Source organism: Rosa rugosa, chromosome 1 (genome assembly GCF_958449725.1).
Source record: "Rosa rugosa chromosome 1, drRosRugo1.1, whole genome shotgun sequence".
Taxonomy (NCBI): Eukaryota; Viridiplantae; Streptophyta; class Magnoliopsida; order Rosales; family Rosaceae; genus Rosa; species Rosa rugosa.
The window spans coordinates 2,282,222-2,294,489 of NC_084820.1; the positions used below are offsets into that span (position 1 = coordinate 2,282,222).

Below are 12,268 nucleotides of genomic sequence, written 5' to 3' on the forward strand. Positions count from 1 at the left end.
ACGTGGTTACTGCGTATCTATATGGGGATCTAGATACAGAGATATACATGAAGATTCCAGACGGAATTCAGTTACCCAAATCAAGTGGCTCTAAACCACGGAGCGCGTTTGCAATTAGATTGAAACGCTCACTATATGGATTGAAACAATCCGGACGGATGTGGTATAACCGTCTAAGTGACTACTTGATTGGAAAGGGATATGTCAACAATGAACTATGCCCATGTGTGTTCATAAAAAGGACAAGTTCCGGATTTGCAATAGTAGCGGTTTATGTCGATGACATGAACATAATTGGCACCCTTAAAGAGTTAAGGGAAACCGCTGAACACTTGAAATCCGAGTTTGAGATGAAAGATCTTGGGAAAACACGGTTTTGCCTCGGTTTAGAACTTGAGCACCGTAGAGATGGTATCCTGATTCATCAATCAGCTTATACCCAAAAGATGCTTAGGCGTTTCAACACTGATAAGATTAAGCCTTCAAGCACCCCAATGGTCGTCCGTAGTCTTGATCCAAAGAAGGATCAATTTCGTCCAAAAGATGACGATGAAGAAGTGCTAGAGGCAGAGGTGCCCTACCTAAGTGCAATAGGCGCATTATTGTACTTAGCTCAATGCACAAGACCGGATATCTCATTCGCTGTGAACTTGCTAGCTAGATATAGCTCTGCGCCTACACGACGCCATTGGACTGGTGTTAAAGATATCTTTCGATACCTAAGTGGTACGATCGATATGGGCTTGTTCTATCCCTACAGAGAGAAGATGGATTCGGACCCATCAAGTGCCAGGGACGCCACACATAGTGGACTACGTCCCCTATCCCCATCCCAAAACGATATAAGTGTTTTGGAAGGTTTTGCTGATGCTGGGTACCTCTCTGACCCACACAAAGGTCGCTCCCAAACTGGTTATGTTTTCACCATGGGAAAGACCGCGATATCTTGGAGGTCTACAAAACAGACCCTAGTCGCTACTTCTTCGAATCATGCAGAGATTATTGCTCTTCACGAAGCAGTTCGTGAATGTATATGGCTTCGATCCATAGTTACGCATATTCGAAGCAATTGTGGTTTGAAGTCTACCACAGATGAGCCAACGAGCATTTATGAGGATAATGCTGCTTGCATTGAACAAATGAAGCAAGGCTACATCAAAGGCGACAACACCAAGCATATATCGCCCAAATTCTTCTACAATCAGCAACAACAGAAACTCCTCAAGATCAAAGTGAACCAGGTTCGATCTGAGGACAATGAGGCAGACTTGTTTACTAAGTCATTGCCCAAATCCACGTTCGAGAAACATGTGGCAAGAATTGGCTTGCGGAAATTATCTGAACTCCCATGATCGTAGTCATCAGGGGGAGGCGCAGACATCAGGGGGAGATGTCAACATGTTCACCTCGAAACGTGAAGGGTGTGTTGTGCTCTTTTTCCCCTTCGACCGAGGTTATTTTTGTCCCACTGGGTTTTGTTACTCGGCAAGGTTTTTAATGAGGCAACGAGAGAAGCACCGCGTTTGGACAACACAAGGGGGAGTGTTTAAGGATATCTCTATTTGTGTTTGGCCCAAACTCTAGGTTACTTGACCTAGTGGTAATAGGATTTAATTAGAAGGATCTAGAATCCTAATCAATGTAGAATTACTTTCCTTGTATGATTGAGATTCTATGCATTGTAAACCTCTATATAAAGAGGCCCCTATTATCAATGAGAATACACAGCAAATTCCTCTCAATTTCAGTTTCTCTACAACATCATTTAATTTATACCAATAAAAAAACTAAAATATACTAAACTTTCCTAATAAAATCATAATCTGATTTACTTTCATTTTTTAAATTTTTTCTTCCTATTTCAGCTGCACCCTTTTTTAAAGGGAAATTCTAGAATTTAATTCCAATTTTGTCCATAAAGAAAACTGGAAAAAAAAAAGAGAGTAAGGATTATAGCCTCATTACTCTTCCTTCCTGTCTTCTTGGATGGTGGAGTGAGGCGAGGAACGGATGTTTTCAATTTTTCAAAGCTCTGGCTCTTTCGGAAGACCAGTAGTGTTCTCATTAGCTGCTGCAGGGGAGACTGGTGTCGGTAAAGTCCTTCAAATGCTCCGGGACGAGTTTAAGTTGACTATACTCCCTCAAGGAAATCATGATCACCCGAGACCATATCATAACAGAATGGGATCGTCCTCGTATTGCGCCCAAATTATAAGATGATAGAGAGAAAACGAGAGAAACTGAAAGAGCTACATTGTTACTGAGTTGGTTACCAATTACAGTTTTACATGGACTTATATGCATCAGCTTTTGTACTTCCGAAAATACCAAAATACCCTTGACATGCTAACAGGCGTCCCGCGTCCCACAAAGTTGTGCAGTGGGTGATGCATGTGAATGACCTACCTGGTCCAAAATTCTTGTGTGACAGTGTGAGTGAACTACACGTAAAAGTAGATATGCCATGCATTTACAAACTTTTTAAGTTCCCATACATCCACTATATATATATAAATGATTCACTCCCCGATCAGCTCCTCATTCTATCTTTTCGTTTTTAACCTCTCATTACTCTTCCTTCAATCGCCTCTTGGAAAGCCTCATTGTCATCTATGTGTCTAAATTTTCTATAGAAACTGAGAGCCTAAAACAGCTACTGCTCTTTCATCCATCTAAAACAAACTCAGAAGTACTTTTTTCCAGCTTATGTTTCTTTTGATCGCCCTCACCATCGGTGCCAAATACACGTCCGAGTGACGAACCACTTTCGAATTCGAAAGAGATGGCACATTGAGTGGACGGAACACACCTGTTTATGTGAGTAGCAATGATGATAATAATTATGTTCACATGACCTTTCATTTGAGCAGTGCATTCCTCAACTGTTTGAAGAAGCAGGTTGTTGGTGACAACTTTTCATGTTCCTCCTTTGAACTTGTAGCAGCCCAACTTTCTAGCTTGCAAAACCAATTTAAAAACATCTCACTAAAGGACCAAACTTGAACTCAATGAATATTGGCTTTCCTTCCACTATTGATCTTTATGTGTAACGTACAATTACAATGTGTCAATTGATCCAACATGTGTGGATTTCAGGCGAAGACTTTAGCTTTAGGATTGAGCAACGAAACAATGGTGTGCTTGCACTTCCTCAAGGTTTCACCGGCAACGCTTACGTCCTGGCTAAGTCGCTATTAATTACCCAAACACTCTGCTGCAATATATCTCATTTACTCACACAAAGCCATGTCCAACACTTAACTTCCTCGCGCGCGACAAGTGGCCGGAGAAGAAGCTTCAAATTAGTAGATGGTGATAGCTTCAACGATGACTTCCTCCCATCACGGCTGCAGAAACTTAACCTGCTCGATGAAGATGATAGCAATAGTACTATAGAGTTCTGCGAGTTTCATGGTGTTAAAGTACCATGAGAATGTCCATAAAGATCACAATGATCCTTGTTGTGAACATGCCAAAGTTAAACACCATATTTATATCTCCCTAACATGACTAGTATTTTGTACCTAAACTAATAACAGAATGATCCTCACCAGAAACAAGAGAAAGAGAAGGTCAACTATTTCTTTCATACTATCAAATCCGATGGGAAATGTTAACTAGTTCTTTTTCTTTCGATTGAAATTATTTTTATCAGATTTTTTTTCTTCGATTATGTTAACGAGTTTGCTGTGAGTTTCTGTGTGACTAATTGGAGATAAAGCAAACCCTGTATGGGATAAAAGGAGATATTCAATTGTCCGTCGTTCAGTATTTGAAGCTGGATTTGATTCTCTCACAAATCATAGGAGTCCTAATCTCATCAACTTTGCAGTGTAAACTATCTGGATTTCCTAAAAAACACTAGGATCAGAATAACTACTATCCTTAGGAAAATTAGAAGAGCTACCAGTCTCTCTGATACAGCCTCCAGGGAGAAGGTACCTAAACTTGTCCGCATTCTTTATCAAATAAGCAGGAAGGGTAATTGCAGAAGCTGATTTGGGAATCGATCCCATCTTCCTGATCAAGTCCTTGAATGTGAACTCTTCAGGTAACATATCGAAAAGATCGTCACCATGACAAATGAGCCTCTGTATTCTTCTGTAATCCAGAAAGTCTCTCCGCCTCACACGCTCTGCGTGGCTATAAGCTCCCATCTTGAACACAAACTCCTCAATGTGCCGAAAGCAAAAACTACAATGCCATCCCGCATCAGAGAGCAGGTCATCAGTTTGCCTCGAATGCATGTACCTGGTATTCGGGCCGTAGATATTAGATGCAGTCTTCCAGATGCTGTCCATTGGGAACTCAAATGAGTACAGGTAGTGCTTCATCTCAAAATGCAGTTTAGAAGGGATCCCATCACACCATTGCAACAGTTTCAACGTCTGCGGCCTAGGGATCTCATCAGTATCCGCCATTATCAGGACATCGCCATTGGAAATCCCTGCCTGCCGAAGTAAATCATCCATAGCTGCACGTTGCATTCTCTCAAATTTGAAGGGGTCTGCATGTGAATCTCCGCTTCGAGTTGTGCCAGGAAAGACATAGTGCACAATTTTTTCATCAGCAAAGGCAAATCTGTTCCGATTTGAAGCAAAGTAGAGAGGTTTAGGGATTCCAGTGAAAGTAGTATTTGCCTCGATGATTACAAATTTTGTGACATATGGATAAAGTTCATGCCACCTGATATCAAGCAAGTCTATTTCATTGCTGAAGATGATGGCATCAAAAATACGGCGTGGAGTGGCACGCACGGACCAGCCATGAAGGTGGCAGAGATGGTCCATGCTTACATTTTCTGCATAGTAGTGTGGCAGCCATGTGAACGGAGCTGGAGGCGTATCCCAAAGTGGCCGGAGGAAATATGTAACTTTCCGGTAATCTATAAAGAGTCCAAATATACATGCAGGCACGAATATCAACAGTAAGAGATAAAAGAACTTGCGTGGAGTCCGTCTGGGAGTATGACGAAGAGATCGTGGTGCCATGCCCTGAAGGAATCGGAGATTACAAGAGGTTTATAAGTACTCATCATGTTTGCCCTAACTCAACTACCAATAAAATCATAGCCCTAACAATCTTGATCACCGGCATAAAGTAAACGAAAATCATGACAAATACTACCTGCTGGTTTGCTTTATCATTACTCAAAGTGACTGAAAGTGAGATTCTTGAAGAACCCCACCATGCTTTTCTGATAAAAAGGAATTGAGATAGTCCTTCACCAGGAATTTTGCTACCACCACTGATTCTTTAAAGGTTTCAAATATAACTTCTAACTGCCTTATCTACTTTCAAGTTGCAAATTCAGTGAATTGAACGATTCTTATTCCCTGTTATAATGCCTAAAGTTAATGAAGCCTTTAATGAAAGAGTCTCTCATGAAGAGAGAGAGTAGGAAACCCAACTAGAATCTCTTGCCATAGAGGAAGTGAGAATTGTGGTCCATTACGTCATTAGAATTCGTTTCGACTTTTTCGAGAAAACCGGTCTTCGGGTACAATCAAGTTGCTTTCTAGGAGAAATGAACACACATTTTTTTTGTATAAATATGATAAAGCAGTAGGAGAATTGGATATGAAACTTCTTGGAAAAAGTTGGAGGAACATGTGTATGTTAAAGAAAGTGAACCTATCTAATCATATCACACAACTTTGGCTCCTTTATGAGTATGAAAAACATGTGGAATGCGTGAATGTTTAGAGATAAATAAAAAGAAATTGTATTATAGAGATATACAAAATATATTTGGTACAATCGATATATACGAACTGTGATTTGATACAATTCAAATCAGTAACTACCATTACAATTTTCGTTTTAAGTGTATTATAGTTATGAAATTTTTTTCGATAAGGGTATCATAGCGAGTTTTACGATTAGAGGAAAATTTTACCAAAACACTGTGGACAAATATTTGTTAATTTTAAGGTTAAATAGGTCGAAAATTTGAATGGTGTCTCGAGTTGGACCACCTCTTTTTCAATAGTGTATCATTATTAAGGTGGCTAAATTATATTTTTATTTTCCCATGTAACCTTTACATCCGTCAGTCTACTTGACAACTTAACTAGGGTATACCAAGACGATAGATCAGTGTTAAAACACTTATTTGCCCAGAGAAAACAGCAAGAGTCTTAGTTTTGGAAATCGCAGGGGAAAAATCGTAGCCTGTCCGGCGGCGCCCCCGCGTCGATCGTGGTTTGCTGCCTCATCGACGAGAGGCGGGTGTTGCCGGATGGGTTCTTGAGGTCTCGGGCCTCTCAGTCTTCCGTTCTATCAGACGATATGGGATGTGGACAATTTTTCACTCTTCTCAGGTGGCGGCGCTAGCGTGGTTGATGGGTTTTGGGCGATCGACAATGACGCAGGTGTGGAGCAGATGGCCAGTGGCCAGATCATAGAGGCGGTGTGCCATGGATTGTATGGTGCTAAGTTTGGGACGTTCGGCGGAGATTGCAGTGGTGGTTTTAGGCTCTTCAGCTGAAGGACACTGACTCTTGGAGTTCTATCACTCTGAGGTGGCAAGGCACTATGTTCTCCGATCTGATTCTCGATGGTTTGGGTTGGTGGAGATCTGGGTTTAACCCTGGATCTGGCCGACAACAGTTAGGAGTTTTGACGTGGCTTGCTGTGTGGTTTGGGTTTCTTCGGCAAGGTGAGCTCGAAGGGGTTGCCTTGTGGTGGTGGTCTGCCGGCGGGCCTGCTGGGAAGAAGGAAGAGGATTGCGGCGGTTGTTCTTTCATTTTGTTTAAAATTGTGTTTTTGGTTAGGTTTTCTTGGTCATTAGCATGTCCCTACTCCTTTGAGCTAGGGTTGGGTCAAATTGAGGTGCCATGGATGTGGTGTCATTCCTAGGGACGAATTGGCTTATTGTTGGTGCTATCTTATGGTCAATGTGCTGACGAGCGATCCTTGTACGTGGTTTGGTATCTTTGGGACACGGTGTGGAAAAGGGTGTTGGCTTTTATAGCGGTTGTTCATGAGGTGGTATCAAGATTCTCGGGATTCTCTGTAGCCCGAGAGGTTGGGCGATATAGGTGGTTGGGGGTTGGGCCCTTTCGGATCATGTAGGTCATTTATGATGATGTACCTGTAAGTAGTTTAGATTTTAGGGAGGAGAGTGGGGAATTCATGTCCACCACAGGTCATTCCCGTATTATGTAATTTAATTTTTTAATAAAAGTATCTTATTCTAAAAAAAAACAGGTGGCTAAATTGGGATTCAAATTTGGTCACCACTTTTATTTTGTGGTGATATCACCACCCTATTAAAACTTGCCATGTCATATAAAATTAATTGAATACTTAAAATATAATTTTTTAATAAAACATCATGATAAACTATAATTATGTTTTATAACACGTGACAGTTTTGTATTTAGTGGTGGTATCACGGGAGTGTATTCCATGCACCGTCAGTGCATGGGTACTTGCAATATGAATGGAAATAATTTTTTTGATATTAAAATATATAAAGGAGTGGATTAGATGAGTGGCTGTTATTTTTTTAGAGATTAAAATAACCGACAGTGCAAGTGCAAGTGCACTGTCGGTGCATACAATCCTCTCCATGGTATCACCACCAATAGCAAATTTGAATCCGCTAAATTGCTTTCAACTTTTGTGCCACCCTGTTTCAATAATGTATATTAACCTCTAATATTATACTTAGCCGTTAATTTTTAATGCACTATATTTGTATTTGGGAGGACTAATTTTCTATTTGCCATTAAACCAAGCAAATCAGGCATCGTAGTCTGAATTTTTGTCTATATATGCATTCAATAGTACATTATTTTAACCTAGTGGTCTTGGTCTATGCTTCAATCCATTTATAATAGGGACGGGTTCCTGTGATTGACTTTGAAAGTTGAGGCGACTACCCCGACCCGGAGTACACGTACGTTTTAGTCACTACCAAATGTTGCAAACGATTATGTCATGCTCTCACAAGATGAGAGTTGAAAGTGAAAAGAAACTCGCCGAGCACGGAAGTCATGTCACGCGAAACATTTAATTTATCAAAAAATTTACTTTACACGTAACAAAAGGTGTTAAATTCCTCTAATATCATATAATTAGTGAGTGGACATACACGTGACACAACTAACTTATCTATTATACATTGTCGATTTCATAAGCATACGTTTGTTTTTTTCTCTTTTTTCTTTTGAAATGAATGCGTTTGTTTACTACTAATAAAAAAAGTATATAACGACAAGTTGTGAAAATTATGCTTTTGGTAATTATGTTATGGTGTAATCGAGTTGCAAATCGAGTTATCTGTCCGTTATGTCATCACTATGTCAAAGCAAATAGAGTAGTTAGTACAACACCGTGCCTGGTTGAATACATTTTTTTAGTAGAAATTTTTGATATTATTTTAGGATGTTCTCTAGATACTTATTGTAATAAGGGGTTTAGACTCAATGTCCCCCCTGTATTCGATGATTTCATTAATTAAGACTTGAGAGCAACCGCAATAGCCCTTTATTTAAAAAATAAAAAAAGTATATAAGGACAAGTTTAGTGAAGATTAATTTTCTTGTATTGGTTTTGACATTGATTGAAAAGGGTTAAACCCAAGTCCTACCTACTCTCTTACCAACCAAAGCTTATAATATATAGTATTAGCAAGAGCACCTTCTTGTCTAATCAAGAAAAGTGGGATTGAAGAAAACAAAAACGAAAACAAAAAATGAACAGGGTACAATATAAGTAAAGCAAATATTGATTGAGCATATAAATAACAAGTGCTGCATTTTGTAGCTGTGGGTGTACGTACCACCAATGCAGTACTGAAGCATCCAAGAAAATTCCATGGAAAATGACATTAGCTATATGGACAAATTGTATAAAGCGACCTGGTCCAGCTATGCATGTTTCTGTGCGTGTTTCTGTTTTTGAATCGAGCGAAGCTATTATAGCTGGTGCATGTATGTCTCACCGAAAATGAAGGCTTGCATTTGATACATTCTCACATTTTCAGCTCGATGGTCAAACCATGTTGTTACTTTAAAGAAGCAGTAGTATTTTTCGGCCTTTTGAATTAAATGGGTATGAATTTGAAAGTAACGCTCTTATTTAGTGTATTTAACGGTGGAGTTACAGTGTCAGTAAACACAATCACTTTCACGTACTCAACGTGCAAACGACGGTTTAAATGATTTAACCGTTTCTTGTACGTTACTTATGTTCTCAGACACATAGAGAAACGTTTTACTTAAATGTTTCAAAAGAACGCGTATCATCCCTCACATTCATTAAAAAGATACACTACGATGCCTGTAAAGAAATCAAAAGAAGATTTATATTACATAAAGGATTCGTTAGAGAGCATATCGATACATAACGACACACTTATCATAAATACAACCGTAAGAACTATAAACTGAGTTAAATATATGTTTGCGAGACTTAAAGTAGAAAGTACAAATTTTGAAGTGAGATGTTACTTTCTTAGTTGTAAATCTTCTTTTGGACCTAATTATTGATATGGTGGAAAACCAAGAACCAAGAACCTTTAATAAATATGGTAGAACTTGGAAAGTAAATGATGACGTACCAAAATTGGGGGTTCCAAGGAGGCCTCACCTTAATAAGTGCAGGCGCATGCATGGGATAGTAGCCCCTCCTTTTTCTAGATAAATACAAAGTGATCTGATTAGAACCGTTTAAAATGTCTTTCGTCAGAATGAATTGACGTGTGGTTGTTACCATCCCACGTGAAAACGACTTGGATTTATCATATCGCGATATACGATTCGATACGCGATAAATGGACAGGCAGTGGAAGACTTTTCATTTTTGGCACTTTATTCTATTTATTCCTAATAACAAGCATTTCAGTTCAGCACGCATTCATGTCCCTTTTCAAAAAAATAAGAAAATTAAAATAGAAAGTTGCTATCCCTATTTAAAATAATGAAAAATTTATTATGAGGTGGAAATTGGTTTTTATATATGACCTGACTACCTAGCGTATGAATTCAATAACTTTGGTCTACTTCCACTTATCAGTTTATATTTTTTTTATCAGAAATGATAAACCTTTAAAGTTACGATAACTAGGGGTGGGCACTTTGTACCGAAAATGCGGTTACCGACCCGAACCGCACCAAAAAAAGCGGTTCGGTAACCGCATCGAACTAAAACGGTGTCGTTTCATGGTCACACCGCACCAAACCGCATAAAAGCGGTTCGGTTGCGGTTTCGGGTCATAAACCGCCCGATTTAAACCGACCCGCACCGAATTTGTTTTAATTACATTTTATTTATTTATTTATTATTTCTTTGTTGATGGAAATGTTGGTTTTTAATATATAAGAAATCTATTTTTGTTTAGGTTTTCAGTTTGTAATAAGTTGCTATGTTTGCTTGATTTTATATATATATATGGGTTTGTTAAGTGTTCAAATATGGTCTTTCTGCAAGTTGCTTGATATTTAGGTGACATTTGCCGATTTGTGTGGACTCTAAATGCATTCAAAATTTATTTATGCCTTATTGAAACTGTTAGGTAAATATAAGCATGATTTTGGCCCTCTCTTTCTAGTTGAAATTAATAAATCGGTCCAAACCGAAACCGACCCGCACGTCACCGAAAAATGGTGTAACCGAAATAATCGGTTCATCCTTTTTGTAATGCGGTTGCGGTTTGATATATAGACCAACCGAAAAAAACGGTTTGGTTGCGGTTTGGGCCTTAAACCGATCCGAACCGCACCGCGCCCACCCCTAACGATAACATAGTAAAATAGTTTATTGTATCAAAAATATGCTTCATTTAGTGGGCAATTGTAAAATTGTCCAATATTACGATTTTGACTTTGTTTTTCACATTTTGAAGGAGACTCGAACTTAGTTATTGACTGTGTGAATCAAGTTTATAGTACACTTTGAAGGCTTAAGTCCATCATCAAGGACATTCAACTAATTGCTCGAAGTTTTAAAAATTTCACCATCAAGCATAATTTTAGAGAAACAAACTTCATAGTGGACAACGTTGGGACATTCAAGATTGAAAGGAGAAGTTTGGGAGCACTCTCTCCCTCCCTTAGTTAATAGAGCTATTAGTTTGGGTGGGGTTGTTCTAGAGATTTATGTATTTTAAAGTTTATTTTGGGGAGTGAAATTTGCACTCCCCTTTTTACAGTCTGCACTTCCCTTTGATTTTTTTAATATTTCTTATCAATTCATGATATTCTCTTCCAAAACTACCCTTCTCTCTCTCTCCCCCTCTCTCCATCCATAGAACCCCATTTGTGCCTGGATAGTCTGGATACTTGGATAGTCTCCTCCTCGGTGCTCTCCCTCTCCTCCTTCAATCCACTCAAGTATCTACAATCCAACGACGTAGCAATGGTCGGCGCCGCCAAGCAGTCAGCAACCTGCTAAACCGTTCATTTCCCGGTGCCCTTCATCCCCGTCTTATCCAGCAACTTATCCACCAAATCTATAATGCCCTGGATGCTAAAACCCATCATCCACATAGTGTTGAATTTAGTTTTGTGAATCGTTTTTTTTTTTCTTTTCTTTTTTCAGAAAAAACTGAAATGGGTTCTCTAATCTAAGCTTGTAAGAGAAGGAAATGGAGCTCCGGTGTGTATTTACATTTATACAAGGCTCAGAGGGGTGAGAAGGGAACAAGGGAAAGAACAAACAAAAGGTAGAGACAGGGCAACTTATCCAGCAACCCCGTCGGAGACTCCCATGCCGAGGTAGAGGAGGTCCTTGGCGGAGGCGTCGTGGATGCGGCGCTCGGTGTTCTCGTACCACTCGTTGCCGCCGTCGATGACGGCGTCGCCGAGCTCCATGTAGGCTGACAGGGCGGCGATGGTTTGGTCTTGATGAGAATGATGACGGATCTGGGGCGCTGGAGAGAGAGGATGAAGTCTTTGGGGGCAAACATCATCGCCATGGGAGGTGGAGAAGCGGAGCCAGACCAAATCGTTGTTGGTGTCGGCGATGAGGAGGAATGCCGAGGTGGAGGTCGACGAAGTATTGGCCGGAGCCGGTGGAGGCGCTTGAGACGACATGGGAGGTGGCGGCGATTGTACAGAGAGAGGGAGAGGGAGAGCAATATCAGTTTGCTTTCCATAGAGAGATTAAGGGTAATTTGGGACTGCAAATATGAGCTAATGGAGAAATATTATAAAAAAATCAAAGGGAAGTGCAGAGTGTAAAAAGGGAAGTGCAAATTTCACTCCCCTTTATTTTTTAGAAAAAGAGAGACTCTTTTCTTATTCTGTCATGACTCGTG

At 39.8% G+C, this 12,268-nt stretch overlaps 1 protein-coding gene across 2 annotated transcripts; it reads right to left on the reverse strand.

Moving 5' to 3' along the window:
- Nucleotides 1–3,716: 3,716 nt before the first annotated feature.
- On the reverse strand, nucleotides 3,717–5,234 carry LOC133726945 (uncharacterized). 2 transcript variants are annotated; one of them, XM_062154583.1, is made up of 2 exons: nucleotides 5,128–5,234; nucleotides 3,717–4,994 (listed from the first exon to the last, which is right to left on the reverse strand). In XM_062154583.1, exon 2 carries the CDS (start codon nucleotides 4,989–4,991, stop codon nucleotides 3,852–3,854), a length of 1,140 nt encoding a protein of 379 aa, XP_062010567.1. In that variant the 5' UTR covers nucleotides 4,992–4,994; nucleotides 5,128–5,234; the 3' UTR covers nucleotides 3,717–3,851. The 2 variants fall into 2 exon arrangements, with proteins under 2 accessions (XP_062010567.1, XP_062010568.1); XM_062154584.1 differs by lacking the exon at nucleotides 5,128–5,234 and having other exon boundaries at nucleotides 3,717–4,581; nucleotides 4,687–5,121.
- Between the last annotated feature and the right edge of the window lie 7,034 nt (nucleotides 5,235–12,268).

What these genes read in the sequence shown, in the direction of transcription:
- LOC133726945 (XM_062154583.1), bottom strand. Translation starts at nt 4,991, where the DNA reads ATGGCACCACGATCTCTTCGTCATACTCCCAGACGGACTCCACGCAAG.